The sequence below is a fragment of the Schistocerca cancellata genome, chromosome 8, assembly GCF_023864275.1.
Source record: "Schistocerca cancellata isolate TAMUIC-IGC-003103 chromosome 8, iqSchCanc2.1, whole genome shotgun sequence".
NCBI classification, from domain to species: domain Eukaryota; kingdom Metazoa; phylum Arthropoda; class Insecta; order Orthoptera; family Acrididae; genus Schistocerca; species Schistocerca cancellata.
The window spans coordinates 71036519-71053297 of record NC_064633.1 but is presented as its reverse complement, the minus strand read 5'-3'; the positions used below and the strand labels follow the sequence as shown (position 1 = coordinate 71053297).

The following is a 16779-nucleotide window of genomic DNA, read 5'->3' as shown; positions in this document are numbered from 1 at the left end:
CTCTTTCATAGATATTTCAGCTGAACTTACCTCCGGCTTTAGCCAGCTTTCAGTGCCTCCAACAATTTGAGTATCAGTGCCAGCTACGACAATTTACAACTGTTATACAGATTGTTCCTAGACCTATGATCTTGTTGTGTTCAACCTTCACCCTTTGAGAATGAAGCCCCTTTTTTGTTTCCCTGAGACCCTCCAACCTGAAAAACCAGACAGTCCATGCCACACAGCCACGCTACCCATGTAGCCACCTCTTGCATGTAATGACTCCTGACCTATTTACTGAAACCTGAAACCCCACCATCTTACAGTGAAAGTCAAGGAATCTGCAGCCTATATCGTCGCAGAACCATCTGAGCCTCTGATTCAGATCTTCCACTTGGCTCTATACCAGAGGTCCACAATCGGTCCTGTCAACTATGCTTGAAATGGTGAGCTCTGGGTTTCATCTCGCAAACAAGCTGACATCCTTTACCACTTCTGGTAGACACTCAAAACCAGAGATAATCTCACCCAATTCAAAGTGACACTGATGTGAGCCACCACCTGCAGTTGACTGCTCTCCCATGCTCTTCACGGCATCAAGAAAAACCCATTCCACATTTGGAATGACTCCAACCGGTATGCAACAGAGTGCACATTGGCTTTCTTCTCCTTCTTGGCAGCCATGTTCCTAAGGGGGACCCATAACACACCTAACATTGAAACTGCCAACTTCCAATGACCCCACCCTCTACGACTGCCTGGATATTGCAGGCTGAATGGTTTCCTCTGACACAAGACAAAGACAAGCAATTGCATCTGGCTGAGGGACAGTGTCTGCCACAGACAGCATCTAGAACCTGTTTGTCAGTCTAACCCAGGACGCCTTACGTTCAGCCGCCCGGAAAGTCTTTCACAGCCTGCCACTCCCTGAGGCGACCTCCAACTCGAGTACAGGTGAGGGGTCAACCTCAGTGCAAGCAGTAACTGGGATGAGTAACTGGACGGCTACTGATGCAGGCCAATTGGCAGACTCTGGATCGTGCTGGACATCCATTGAACTCCCATGGCTGGCCCACACCAATGATGCCCATCCACTGCAGCCTCAGGCTATGTAACTGAAGCCAGCATAGCCTGGGGATGAGAGCTCACATCTGCATGCAGCAATCACAGTCCCTATCCATGCTAAAGATGGAAATATGGTGGAAAACTACTCTACACAGACGAACACAGGACTATCGACATGCACTGTGGAACACTGATGAAAATGCAATAAACGTGTTTAAGTCATTCGCTCCTGATTACGAACTTGTAATATGTCACAAAATCAGTTTACTTTCTGACACAAACAAAAATGTGAGAACTATGTCCATTAAATATCAAAGTAATATGCAGAAATTAAAAAAACTGAACTACCAAAGCACAAAGATGAACAATATAATTAGCTTCTAGTTAGGAACTTGTAAAATGTCAAAAAATCTGGTACTTCCGTGTAGCTGGCGTTTATTGACAGGCAGCTACTGTCCGACTGACTGACTGACTGACTAATGCCACTGAGTAATCATTAGTCATGTCCATGAGAAAGTGGGAATAGATACAAAGAACAAATGGGACAGCATCATAAACAATAACCCAGACAATAGATTCTTTTGTTCAGTGAAGAAGGTATTTTGTGGTGAAAGAATGAAAGAAGAATTTGACCTGACACTGTCACAAATATGTCCATTCAGATTTGTGATGTAGAAAGGTCATTTCTGCCTACAAAAATATTTTGACTGATACCACCACAGAAAAAATTTTGAAATGTTTCTAAGTTGATAACTGTGCAAAAAGGGAAGTGAATTAATAAATTGGCAACAAAAATGATAGTGCATGTTTTAATGTAGTTTTCGCTTGATCACGCACGTACGGTTGTTCGATAGTACATGAATGCATGCATATTTTGGGATTTTATAGCACACGGAATACTCATCTTTCTACTGACTGGGGTCTGACACAGTGTTCTGTGTACATACGCAAGGCAGCAGCATTTTGAACCTCCTGGAGGAGTGCTAAAATGATGTGTGCACACGGAGGCAGATTGTGCAGCTTCTGGCAGCTCTACACAGGACAAATAGTTTGCCCTGTCACTGAGAATTGTGTCAAGCACACATATCACATATCACACGAGGTAGGAGGAGGCTGAGAAGTCACATATGACTGAACAGTCAAGAGAACAGACACAAAATACAGTGTGAAACAATGAGGATGTTGGACCATGAATCTTCATATGGAAACTTGATCACAAAGGTAAGTGCCAATATCAGATTAATCTGCAACAGTTTTAATTGAGATCAGGGGTACACCCACATTAAGGCATGGGACAAGCTTTGGTCCTTGAGCACAGCATACATGGATGATTGATATTTGCAGGGAAGTAGCAGCGGCCATTTCAAATTAGGTACCACAAGATAGCACTGTGCTCCACAAGTGACAGTTGCCACAGGCTGCCTGACTCAAAATCTTGTGTTATTTCAGCCACCATCTGCAGGGTTCCAGATGGTGCTGCCTTGCCTGTGTAAGTGCAATACTGAGCCAGCCCCAGCAGCCAGTAGCTTCACTCACACAGCTAGACAGTGCAAGTAATATTCAGAATATACCAACAGATATGAAAGAATGTGATGACTTATTGGTTGAAGAGAGAAGGTCATTACTTCAAAATACGATCAAGACAGAAACTAATGGAAATCTGGAATCAATTGAGAGAATTTGTCTCTAAATTTTTTGTCATACTAGGTAAATGGATAAAACTAATGACAAAACTGTTAAGAATTACCTACCTTGGCGGTGTCAGTATCTGGACATATTACATGCTGGTAGTTTATGTTGACATAATCTGTACCACTGCATATAGTTAGTGACTTTTCTTCCACATCATCGCCATGTTTTCCACGTAATTGTGACAGCAGTTTCTGATCCTTTGAGACAGAAAAGGGACATACGTGTCAATCTAAATTCAAAATGAGACATGTAATTGTTTCACAATGTCGTATTATACATGTTGCAACATGATATGGAAAGAAAATCTACAACTGTAAACAACAGCCCCTGCAATTGAGAACAGTTGTGTGAATCTCTGATCCTACAAATATACACCAATCACCCAAAAAATTATGACTACTGCCCATTATGAGATTGAATGCAGCCTGGAGGCATTGTAGGCATGTGGCACAGTAAGAAAAGCATATAAGTGGAGTGCAGCTGAATGGGAAAACATATCAGCAACAATACAGGCCTCAAATGGGGAAATCCATTGACAAAAAGATAGATTGCTATGATGTGGCACCTGGAAGTGAGCATACTGGAAACAGCAAAGGTGGTTGGCTCTTCACATGCTATTGTTGTGAGCATTATAGAAAGTGGTTGAAGGGAGGGGGACCCACAAGTAGGTGACAAGAAACTGGACATCAACACATCATCAAATAATGTGGAGATCAAAGGCTTTCTCACTCTGTAAAGCAGATTATGTGGCGATCTGTGGCAGATCTGATGACAGCATACAATGCTAGTGCAGGCAAAAGCGTTTTGAAGTACACAATGCAGTACACACTGTTGAACATGGGGCTCTGCAGCAGACAACCTCTAAGCATTCCCATGTTAACCAACTGACATTGTTATTTACTACTGCAGTGGACATGTGGGCATGGATGCTGTACTGTGGATTAATGTAGGCTGGTTGGATGAATTACATATTTTGTTACTCCAGGTCAATGGCATGTCTGGATGTACTCCAGTGGAGGCAGTGTAATGTGTTGGGGGAACATTCATCTGTGCTTGTGTGAGACCTGCTGCAGACCATTTGCATCTCTTCTTGCTTGATTTAGTCTCTCTCTCTCTCTCTCTCTCTCTCTCTCTCTCTCTCTTTTAACAAGACAAGGACAAAGGATAGCTTGGTACACTTCACAGAAAACATTGTCCAAGTTCTCTAAACTCACTATTCCCAGTATTCTACAAGGGTCATGGTCATCCACAAATTGAGTTTCACTGGGTATTTTGTCTTTTAAAAAAAAACCTAGTTACATGGAAAACTTTACTGACAATAAATACAGCAATGACTGAATTATTCTTCACCATAATGTTTGTATTCCTGTGTCGTATAAATCTGGCTCGTGGGAATGGAACCAGTGTGCGACAGTTGTATTCAGTTTTTGTCATTATGAAAGTGGTGTCCAGAGGACAGGAATTTCTTGAGGTGCAAGGAAAGACAGAAATTGCTGGGAGCAACATCAGAACTGTACAGCCAATGATCAAACAGCTCTCAGCTAAACTCTTTTAAAACTGTTGTTGTCCAGAGTACAATGGGCAATGCAGATCTCATTGCCCATGAGGATCCTGTTGAGAAACTTGTCACTGTCATCATGGTACTGTTGCAAAAAATGTCAATGCTGCTCCTAAGCAATTCATTTTGTATTCAGGTATCATGTTTTTCAGCATCTACCCAGCAAACACCTTGAGCAAAAGATGCTTAGCAACTATTCGTACCACAGCAATTGCAGTATCTGTGGAAAATGGCTGCTGATATCCATAACCACGGAGCAAATGTTCTCCATCACGCACTGCTGCACCAACTTCACAAGTCGTCACTGATGAGGCATATTTGTCTATGACCCTCTTTGATAGGGACAGTCATAGACCTACAGAAAATTGCCTACACAAATTATGCACAATCTGTTTGCTTGTAACCTTCAGCCGATACACCTGACACAGCTAATGTTCAATTTTGATTGGCACTAATGCTTTGAACATTGAGAATCTATGTCACAGACTAAATCTAACAATCGGCAGAAGAAAGAATAATAACTGCCATTTTCAACTACTACTGCAGCACTACTGACATAAGTCAAGACTTGTCCGAAACAAGAACACACATTGTTTGGTAGCCAAGGAAAGCATATAGATGAGAGTTCATATCATTTTGTAGAGGCTCTGTGGGTATTGGACCAAATGTCCCTTCACCTTACTCTACTGCTTGACTACACATTATGCTCAACCCTGGGCAGTAATAATATAAATAATAATAATAATTAAACAATCAGAGGAAAACGAAATCTTAAGACAGCCACCAGAACAAGCACAAATAGAACACGAAGTGACACACATGTTAGATATAGAAGAAAAATTTCAGCTGACATATATAGAATACAAAGACACAAATACAGACATTAGACCATTCTTGCATAGACCGCCAAATAACCCACAAGTCGAAACAACAATAAAAACTATCAACACAATCATGCACAACAAAATAAATGAAAACACAACTATGGCAGAGTTACAACTACTGGTTTATATAGGAGCACTCACTACACTAAATATACACACTAGGCAGAGATCAGAACCAACCAACACACAGAAGAAATCCACAAAACCAGCATGGCAACACAGGCTACAGATCAGAATAGAAAAACTGAGAAAAGACATCGGACAGCTAACACAATTTATAAGAAATGAAATGTCAGAAAAAAACGAAAAAGGTGAGGTAAAATCTCACAACAAGAAGCGATAGAGCAATTAGATGAAAAGAAGCAGAAATTAAAAGCATTGGCCAAACGACTTAGAAGATACAAAAAAAGTGAAAATAGAAGGAAACAAAACCAAACATTCAACACAAACCAAAAGAAATTTTACCAGACAATAGAAAACACACACATTAAAATAGACAATCCACCAAACATAACAGACATGGAACACTTCTGGATCAACATATGGTCAAACCTGGTACAACATAACAGGCATACACGGTGGATACAAGCAGAAACAGACACATACAAGATGATACCACAAATGCCTCAAGTGATAATTTTGCAACATGAAGTCGCCCAAGCAATTAATTCTACTCACAATTGGAAAGCCCCTGGAAAAGATAAAATACCAAATTTCTGGCTAAAGAACTTCACCTCAACACATTCACATCTAACTAAATCATTTAACAGTTACATTGCAGACCCATACACATTCCCTGATACACTTACACATGGAATAACTTATCTGAAACCTAAAGATCAAGCAGACACGGCAAATCCAGCTAAATATCGCCCCATAACATGCCTACCAACAATATACAAAATATTAACTTCAGTCATTACACAGAAATTAATGACACATACAACACAGAACAAAATTATAAATGAAGAACAAAAAGGCTGTTGCAAAGGAGCACGAGGATGTAAAGAGCAACTGATAATAGATGCAGAGGTGACATATCAAGCTAAAACTAAACAAAGGTCACTACACTACACATACATTGATTACCAAAAAGCTTTTGATAGTGTACCCCACTCATGGTTACTACAAATATTGGAAATATACAAAGTAGATCCTAAATTGATACAGTTCCTAAACATAGTAATGAAAAATTGGAAAACCACACTTAATATCAAAACAAATTCAAATAATATCACATCACAGCCAATACAGATTAAGCGTGGAATATACCAAGGAGACTCATTAAGTCCTTTCTGGTTCTGCTTTGCTCTGAACCCACTATCCAACATGCTAAATAATACAAATTATGGATATAATATTACTGGAACATACCCACACAAAATCACACATTTGCTATACATGGATGATCTAAAACTACTGGCAGCAACAAATCAACAACTCAACCAATTACTAAAGATAACAGAAGTATTCAGCAATGATATAAATATGGCTTTTGGAACAGACAAATGTAAGAAAAATAGCATTGGCAAGGGAAAACACACTAAACAAGAAGATTACATATTGGATAACCACAGCGACTGCATAGAAGCGATGGAAAAAACAGATGCCTATAAATATCTGGGATACAGACAAAAAATAGGAATAGATAATACAAATATTAAAGAAGAACTAAAAGAAAAATATAGACAAAGACTAACAAAAATACTGAAAACAGAATTGACAGCAAGAAACAAGACAAAAGCTATAAATACTTATGCTATACCAATATTGACCTACTCATTTGGAGTAGTGAAATGGAGTAACACAGACCTAGAAGCACTCAATTCACTTACACGATCACAATGCCACAAATATAGAATACATCACATACAAACAGCAACAGAAAGATTCACATTAAGCAGAAAGGAAGGAGGAAGGGGATTTATCGATACAAAAAACCTACATTATGGACATATATCTAAAAAGAAAGATGATGAGACTTACCAAACAAAAGCGCTGGCAGGTCGATAGACACCCAAACAATAAGTCTCATCATCTTTCTTTTTAGATATATTTTTCCCACGTGGAATGTTTCCCTCTATTATATTCACTACATTATGGACAGGTAGACAATTTAAGAAAATTCCTTCTAGAACGAGCAGAAACTAGCAAAATACACAAAGCAATCATTCATATAAATACATCGGCTACACCACTGCAATTTCATAAACACTTCTACAACCCTTTAGATCACATAACATCAACAGGTACGAAGAAAGTAAATTGGAAAAAGAAAACACTACATGGCAAGCACCCGTATCATCTAACACAGCCACACATCGATCAAGACGCATCCAACACATGGCTAAGAAAAGGCAATATATACAGTGAGACGGAAGAATTCATGATTGCAATACAGGATCAAACAATAAACACCAGATATTACAGCAAGCATATTATTAAAGATCCCAATACCACAACAGATAAATGCAGACTTTGCAAACAACAAATAGAAACAGTAGATCACATCACAAGCGGATGTACAATACTAGCAAATACAGAATACCCCAGAGGACATGACAATGTAGCAAAAATGATACATCAACAGCTTGCCTTACAACATAAACTTATAAAACAACACGTTTCCACATACAAGTATGCACCACAAAATGTACTGGAGAATGATGAATACAAATTATACTGGAACAGAACCATTATAACAGATAAAACAACACCACATAACAAACCTGACATCATACTCACCAATAAAAAGAAGAAACTAACACAACTAATCGAAATATCCATACCCAATACAACAAATATACAAAAGAAAACAGGAGAAAAAGTTGAAAAATACATCCAACTGGCTGAGGAAGTCAAGGACATGTGGCATCAGGATAAAGTTGACATTATACCAATTATACTATCAACTACAGGAGTCATACCACACAATATCCACCAGTACATCAATGCTATACAGCTACATCCAAACTTATATATATATAACTACAGAAATCCTGCTTGTGTATGTATATGTGTGGATGGATATGTGTGTGCATGCGAGTGTATACCCGTCCTTTTTTCCCCCTATGGTAAGTCTTTCCGCTCCCGGGATTGGAATGACTCCTTACCCTCTCCCTTAAAACCCACATCCTTTCATCTTTCCCTCTCCTTCCCTCTTTCCTGGCGAAGCAACCGGGGGTTGCGAAAGCTCGAAATTTTGTGTGTGTGTTTGTGTGTTTTTTATTGTACCTGTCTACCAGCGCTTTCCCGTTTGGAAATCTGTAATTATTGATACATGTCCAATTACCCGAAAGTTCCTAAATGCAATATAACATATACCGTATAGTTAAAAGGAAGTCACACTTGATCAAGGTCCGCGTCACTTTCCATTTCTGACCAGACATAACATCTGAGAAAAGAAAGAAATAATAATAATAATTCTTGCAATTACTAAAAAGATGATCATTACTAATCTATTACCAGAAGTGAAAAGGTTTATTTATTACCAACATGCATTTTGTTATATTCACTAACAACATAAGCAGTGGTTGCATTTTACATCTGATTTTGCTTATATCCAGAATTGTCATCTGCATACATATTTCCAAGTACTCTGCTGGTGTCTGTGACCTAGTATCACTTTGACTTGCAGCACTAAACATTTCTCAAGGTAAAAAACAATTAATTATTGCACCACTGCCTTTTCTTTACATTTTTCTGATTAAATATATGTCTGTCTTTACATAGGTCTGTATCTATATATATGTGTGTGTAGTCAGAAGTACACAAACATATCTAATCATCTTTCCCTGAGGAAATGTATCTAAGGGGGCAAGTGAAATTTATATTAAACTTCCTGGCAGATTAAAATAGTGTGCTGGACCAAGACTATGACTGGGGACCTTTGCCTTTCACGGGCAAGTGCTGATTAAATATATGTCTGTCTTTACATAGGTCTGTATCTACATATATGTGTGTGTAGTCAGAACAACACAAACATATCTAATCATCTTTCCCTGAAGAAATGTATCTAAGGGGGCAAGTGAAATTTATATTAAACTTCCTGGCAGATATAAACAGTGTGCTGGGCCGAGACTAGAACTGGGGACCTTTGCCTTTCACGGGCAAGTGCTCTACCGACTGAACTACCCAAGCACGACTCACGACCCGGCCTCACAGCTTTAATTCTGCCAGTATCTCATCTCCTACCTTCCAAACTTCACAGAAGCTCTTCTGCGAACCTTGCATAACTAGCACTCGTGAAAGGAAGGTTTGCAGAAGAGCTTCTGTGAAGTTTGGAAGGTAGTAGATGAGGTACTGGCAGAATTAAAGCTGTGAGAACGGGTCGTGAGTCATGCTTGGGTAGCTCAGTCGGTAGACCACTTGCCTGTGAAAGGCAAAGGTCCAGAGTTTGAGTCTCGGTCCAGTACACTGTTTTAATCTGCCAAGAAGTTTCATATCAGCGCACACTCCGCTGCAGAGTGAAAATCTCATTCTGAAATTTATATTAGGCAAAAAGCACCAATACTTCTTCATAAAGTTTGATTTAACCATTTACTCTTCAGCATTCTTTAGTAACACCATAGTTCACAAGCTTCATTTCTCCTCTTGTCTGTGCTGTTTATTACTCACATAAGGCTACAATCCAGACTTTCAGAAAATATGTCACAAGAGTTTACATTATATTTGGTGTAAACAAATTTAATTTGTTTCAGAAACACTTTTCTTGCAACTGCCAGTCTGCATTTTATATCCTCTTTACTCTGGTCATCCTTGGTTATTTTGCTACCCAAATAGCAAAACATGTTAATTACTTTTAATGTCTCATTTTCTAATGTTATTCCCTCAGCATCTTCTAATATAATTTGGACTACACTCCATCAACCTTGTTTCACTTCTGTAGATGTTCAACACAAAACATATTTTCCAGACACTATCCATTCCATTCAACTCACCATCAAAAAATTCTGGCAGCCCTGAAAAGATACAACATTCTGGATTAGTTTGTATGCCAGATCTAATTACTGACTCTGGCTCTGTCTATCTAGCCCATTAAATTGGATCAATTTTTACAGATATCTGAACCTTTCCACGTGCTTATCTTTCCTTTGCATTGTTGCTAAACATAATTCTCTGATGTTTATGTTATGTGGAGTCAGTCTTTTCATAAGGCACTTTCAGGCCATTTTTTCTCAGCAAAGCTATGCAAATTGTCCAGCAGATTTTAACATCTTCATTTTGAACTAATAGCACAATATCATCAGTAAGGACTAAAACCTTAGCATCTCGGTCCTTCCTTTCTATCAAAGGTGTATCTCTCTTAATCCGTCGACTTCCAGAGCTGTTTCCCAGGTTGTTGCACCATTCTCCAAGACAATGCAGGAGAGGACTAGGACAGCTCATCCAATTGTCTGATCATTGTGTTACAGACTACTATGAGTAACTTTACCACTGAGATGGTGTTTGTCAGGATCTGTTGAACGATTTTTGTTTCACTGTCAAATACCAAATCCTCCAAGATGCTGAATAATGTTTGCTAGTCAGTCAAATCACATATCTCTTTGAAGACACCAAGAATGAGAACAGTACTCTAACTTCTTAATGCTCATGTGATTAAACGCATTTAAGGTTACATAGCTGTTTTATACAGATTTTCTCCTTGCTGAAGACAACTTAGTCACTTCCATGAGTTAGTAAGACAGCTTAATAGTACACTAGAAATATATATCACAAAAAATATCAATAAGTCATCCAAAAACAAGGGTTAGTGGTATATTAGCAAAATAATCATGAAGGACTGAAAAAGAGTGGCCAATGTGAAAATTATAGAGCAGGTAAAGTTGTTTAAAAATTTATGTAAAAACATATCTGTAAACAGAGTTAATGCCATCATAGAAAACAACGTATAGATATGTAAGAAATCAATCTTTGCTTTTGGAAACATGTAAAGAAAATCCTTTACATCTATACTGTTTTACATCAGTCAGACTTGGGTATAAGGATGGTAAGACAAGATGATAAGAATACTGGAGATGAGTTTGTTACTTTATTAAGGAAGTGACTCAGAAACAAAGAAATTGTAAGCAATGATACACAATCACAATTTTTTTTTATTTCTTTTAGACACAATAGCAGAAAAAGGCATTTAAATACAACCAGTTTCAGCCATACAATGGCTATTAATGAGACCCTGAATCTGGAGCAGCATATAGTGAACACAGAACACTGACATACAGTCAAATTATATCCAAGCTGAAAGTAAAACTGATAATACAGTTGCAGAAACATAGACCAACCAAAACCAATGTCTACAACGTAAGGAAAAGATAGATTGCTACTCAATGGAAAGATCACATGCTGAGTTGCAGGCAGGCACAACAAAAACACTGTTTCAAATTAGCTTTCAGCCAAAGCCTTCTTCAGAAAAGGAAACACACACACACACACACATATGCGCGCGAGCACGCGCATGCGCAAGTGCGAAGCAAGCACACCTCATGCACATGTGACTGACATCACCAGCGGCTCAGCCCAGAATACCGACTTCCAGCTTGAATTCAGTGATGGTAGTCATGTGCGCATGAGGTGTGCTTGCTTATGTGAATCACTCTCTCTCTCTCTAACGGTCTCTCTACGGTGAGTAGCAATCTACCTTTTCCTTATATTGTTGATACTCCAACCTAGAGCTTCCACTGTTCAAAACTCTTGTCTCTCATATCCTCAAAGGACAATCCACTTACTTTTTAAATGCAAGGAGCAGTCAATAGGTCCATTAATTTCCAAACAAAATTGCACCTATTTTGAACAGAGAAAGGATATGAAAAAGTTTTTGTGAAAGCTTAAAATTCCTTTTTAGCAGTAAGAGGCTGCTATTGGTCCTGTTTCACTTAGCTGTAGCCTCTTTAACTATTTGAGTATAAGGCTACTACATACAATTAGAATTTTCAGATTAAACTGTGGTTTCTAAATGTTACTCATGTTTTACAAACCTTTGGAAGGCCACCAGCTCTAATGTCACTAACTTGGGACAATTCTATGACGTTTCCATGCTGCAACAAAAATTGCAAAAAGTAATTCAAAATGTGGTGAAAGCAGTTCTGGAAAACAAGGTAGGATTACTATTAAACACAATGAGAATCAAGTCATTTGTCATCACAAGATACACTCCATCTTTTATGCTGAAGCTTTTCATGTTTCAATACATCAGGACAATGTTCAGTCTTGGCTAAGGAAATTCTACTAAATATGAACTGCATTATATAACAGTACATTGTATTTTACACAACTGGCTTAAAACAGTCATAACACAGCTGTTGTCATTGATACATGTGTGATCGCAATTCTACAGCTCATACCAGTCATGGAAATATAGCAGTTTTTATTGAACATGACATGTTCAAAAAGTATCTGAACAAGTGGTAATAAAACATACTGAAGTAATTCTGATAGCTGCCACTATTGCTCTCCAGGGGGTAACTTAAAGCCATTCATGAGTACACTAGAGCTCTTTTCCAATAAATAACAAAATGGAAGTGTGAAATGTATAGAATTTAACAGAGTTCTCTCACTAAAAGTGTGAGCAGGGAGGTCTCATGGAAATATATAATTTGTACAACAAAGTAATGATCTCCATTAAAATGATGTCCACTTCCAGTACAAGCTTGTATCACAAGCTGTGAGTCAAGATAACTACAACACAACATTGCAGTTATGTGGTTTAGGATTCAGTACCTCCTTGCACAAATACTAAAGCTCAGTATAAATATAAACTACACCACCGCCACCACCACCACCAAAACCACTTGCAAGCTTTTCAATGAGGCAAATATTTATTTTTTTACTAGCCATCTGTACAGAGAACAATAAAAAAAAAAACATTCCCAGAACATACGTGTAAACGAAGAAAATTACTGTTTATTAGAGACTTTATGATATTTATTTTGAATTGTTATTTTCCATAACAAGTGTATTGTTACTAATATTGCTTGTTCTAATTACAAGTTCACATCAGGGGTAAGGCCATCCTAAAAGGAAAATATAAACTTCTGTACTACTTTTCTTAACTGACCAATCCCCCCTTATCACCCAGAATCACACCAGACTGGAGCAACTGAACCATATCCTTCACCATGGCTTTGATTATCATATACCATCATCGCCAGAGCTGCATTCTTGCTATGAAATGTACTTACTAAACAAGATTACGTCTGATAAAAAATGACTACATAAATAGCCCATCAAACAATATAAAAGTCATGTGGAAGCATATAAAAACACAAAATGGGGAAAATAGCGACACAGTGAAAATTTTACAATTACATTAAACAACAATGAGGTCAGTAATCCTTCAGCAGCAGCTATGATGTTTAATGACTTCTTTGTCGGTATTGCAGAAAATATGCTAACAATGACTTTTAAAATGAAATCTGCATCTATGAAGTATAAAACTAACTCTTGTTCCAAGACAAGATTTATTAGCTCTGACACCAGAGGTGGAGTTGTGAAAGCAATAAGAAAACTAGTTCATCATAATTTTGAAGAAATTTGTCCATAATAATACAATTCCTTTAAATAAACAGTTGATTATTTGCAAACTGGGAACTTCCCAGAGTCATTGGAAACATCTAATGTAATCTCCATATACAAAATGGTAGGAGAGATGGTGCAAATGCCATCAGGTCAGTCAGTGTTCCCCCGGTATATCTAAAGCTCCAGAGAAAATTATGCAAGAGAAACTGGTTTAACTTATACAGTAGACAAGAATGATGTAGCATGCCCACAGTACAACTTGGCACTCCTTGCAGGGGTGCTGGGAGCAGAGGAATCTCTATGAGTCACCAGTATTGACTAGTTTCTGGTCAGAGAAAATTTTAGTTAGGAAATGATACTGTTAAAATATCAGTGTTTATTTGTTATACATGTACGAAAGTGACAGCAGAATATACAGATATGAATCATTTATGAGTAATGGAGACAACTCTTTGAACAGAAGAAATATTGAGCCATTGTCAGGCACAGGGATGCACACACACCCCCATCCCGACCCCATACACACAACTGTGCATGGACTGGGGTGGGGGTTGTGTAGGTAAGTAGGGGGAGAACAGGATTAGAAGCAGGAGGGCAGGTATGGGACAGGTATCTAGCATCCTGAAGGGAGGGAACAGATGTGCAGGAAGCAGGAGTGGCAGGTTTATGGGCTTGGTGTGCAATACATAGGTACCACAGCTGATGAGGTGTGGTGCTTGATGGAGATGATATGGAAGTGTGGATTGGGAGGGTGTGACAGGACAGAGGAAGGGGAAAAATGTTGTGTAGACAGTGTGGTGCAGAGGGTTAGCAGAGACTGAAGCCAGGAGGACTACAAGGTTGTAGGATTTGTGGCAAGGATAACTGCTGTCTACTTAGTTTAAAAATGCTGGTGCTAAAGAGGCTCCAGACACCATAGGTTGTGAAGTGGTAACTGAACTAAAACATGTTGTGTTCAGCAGTATGTTGTGACACTGGGTGGTCAACTTTGTTCTTGGTCACAGTTTGGTGGTGGCTATTCATTCTGGTGGACAGCTGGTTGATGGTAATGCCCATATAAAATTATAAGCAGTAATTGCAGCAGAGCTGTCCTACCACATGGCTGCTTTTCCAGGTGGCCCCACCTCAGATGGGATAGGATAATACTGTGGCAGGACTGGTACAGGATGTGCAGGGTTGTTGAATTAGGCATGTTTTGCAACTTAGTCTTCCACTGGGATGTGACCCCATAGGCCAGGGGCGGGCAGGAATCCTGCATGTGTGCGATGCACTTGCACATGTGCAGTTAACAGTTGTTCTGCGTGCACACAGGGGCAAGCTGGCCACCCACTTCTCTCCACTCCCCACCATACCGTCTCTCCGCTTCTTCCTATGTAATGCATTTTGTTTCCTGGCCTGTTTTATTGAATGAAGGAACAAGGTTAGTAGGAGTGCTTGAAAGAAATCGTGGTTTGAAAGAGTACCTATTACCTACAATACGTTTTATTTAATTATCACAGGTGGAGTTTACAATACATTTAATGTCTGGAGCAAAATTTCTACATACAGACAAATGCAAACAATTACGTAAATTTTCGTTACTGATGTTTGCTCTTAACCGAGACTTATTAATTTTCATAACAGAAAAAGTCTCTCACAAACATATGTCGAGCCAAACATTGACATTATCTTCGCGGCTTCACGATGGAGACGAGGAAACTCTTGCTGTGGAAAGTTGTGATAAAAATCTACTACACATCTTGCCAAAAGGAACTTGTCTCTCAGACGAGAATTATGCTGTAGAATCTACAGTGCAGATCTATTAATTCCATTTGCAAACTGGGGTGAATATCATCTACAGAAACAGCAAATTGTCTTGAGAACTATTCAAAACCTTGGGATAAGTGTGATATATCCCCAAATCGCTTGAGAAATTCTTCTTTCATTGCACTATGTACAGGAACGTATTGAAACTTCTTATAATGGCGTTCAATATTAAACTTCCACTGACCAGCGAGAATACTATCACATATTATACATTTTGAATTTTCACGTTTTTGCACAAAGGAAAAATTATTCTCCCATTCCTTTTTAAAGGATAGCAAATCTCCACTTCTCCGTTTCCTTGATTCAGTCTGCATTTTCCGGTTCTTGAAATACATCGTTTACTACGTAGTGGTCGCTTCGCTTCAACGTCCGCAGCTTAGCCTGGTACTACACTGCCGCAACCTGCTGGCTGTCGTCACTGTCCCGTTTGACGATAGCACGTGAGCAGCACATGTGCAGCGCCGTGTGCTCATGAGCCGCGTGCAACGTTTGCCCGCCCCTGCCATAGGCAAAGGGTTGGGAGTGGGACTGGCCTAGAGATAGACCAGGGCCTTGAGTAAGTTGAGTGGGTGACAGAATTCCACTTAAGGGAAAGGTGATTCTTGAGTAGGGTGTCCCTCATTTCTGGGCATGATGATATGATGAAGGATATGGTTCAGTTGCTCCAGTCTGGGATGATAATGGATGACAAGGGGGGCACTCCTTTGCAGCTCATTCTTGGGGGGAGAGGGGGGGGGGCATTGAGTGGATTCGAAACATGTAAGGCTATGGCACAAGAAATCTGTTTGCAGAACAAGGTCTGGGTGGTAAGGACAGTCGGTGAAGGCCCTTGTAAGAGCTTCAGCATACTCAGAAAGGCAGTTCTCGTCACTGTATGTTTACTGTCCAAGGTTAGCCAGCCTGTCTGGGAGTGATTTTTTGCGTGGGAGAGATCACAGCTGTCTAAATGCATGTACTCTTGGTGGTTATTTGCATTAATATAAACAGAGGTGTGGATGGAACCATCACAGAGATGGAGGTCAATGTCCAGAAAGGTGGCACAGTGGATTGAGGATGACCAAGTGAAGTCGATGGAAGAGATGTTGTGGTTGTGGAGGAATGAGGTCAGGGTGTCTTGATCCTGAGTTCAGATCATGAATATATCATCACTGAACCTTAACCAGACAAGGGGTTTAGGTTTTGGTAGGCTAGGAAGGCTTCGTCTAGATTTTCCATAAACAGGTTGGCAAAGGAGGGTGTCATGCAGGTGCCAATAGCTGTGTTGCAGATTATTTTTAC

General features: G+C 39.3%; 1 protein-coding gene across 1 annotated transcript in view; it reads right to left on the bottom strand.

The window, feature by feature from the left end:
• Window positions 1-16779, bottom strand: part of LOC126095360 (1-phosphatidylinositol 4,5-bisphosphate phosphodiesterase-like) — a 419315-nt gene that overhangs the window by 360867 nt on the left and 41669 nt on the right. The window contains exons 2-3 of the mRNA XM_049910167.1: window positions 12156-12215; window positions 2799-2936 (exon numbers count right to left, since the gene is read on the bottom strand). Coding sequence (XP_049766124.1) covers window positions 2799-2936; window positions 12156-12215 — 198 coding nt within the window. The remainder of the gene's footprint in view (window positions 1-2798; window positions 2937-12155; window positions 12216-16779) is intronic.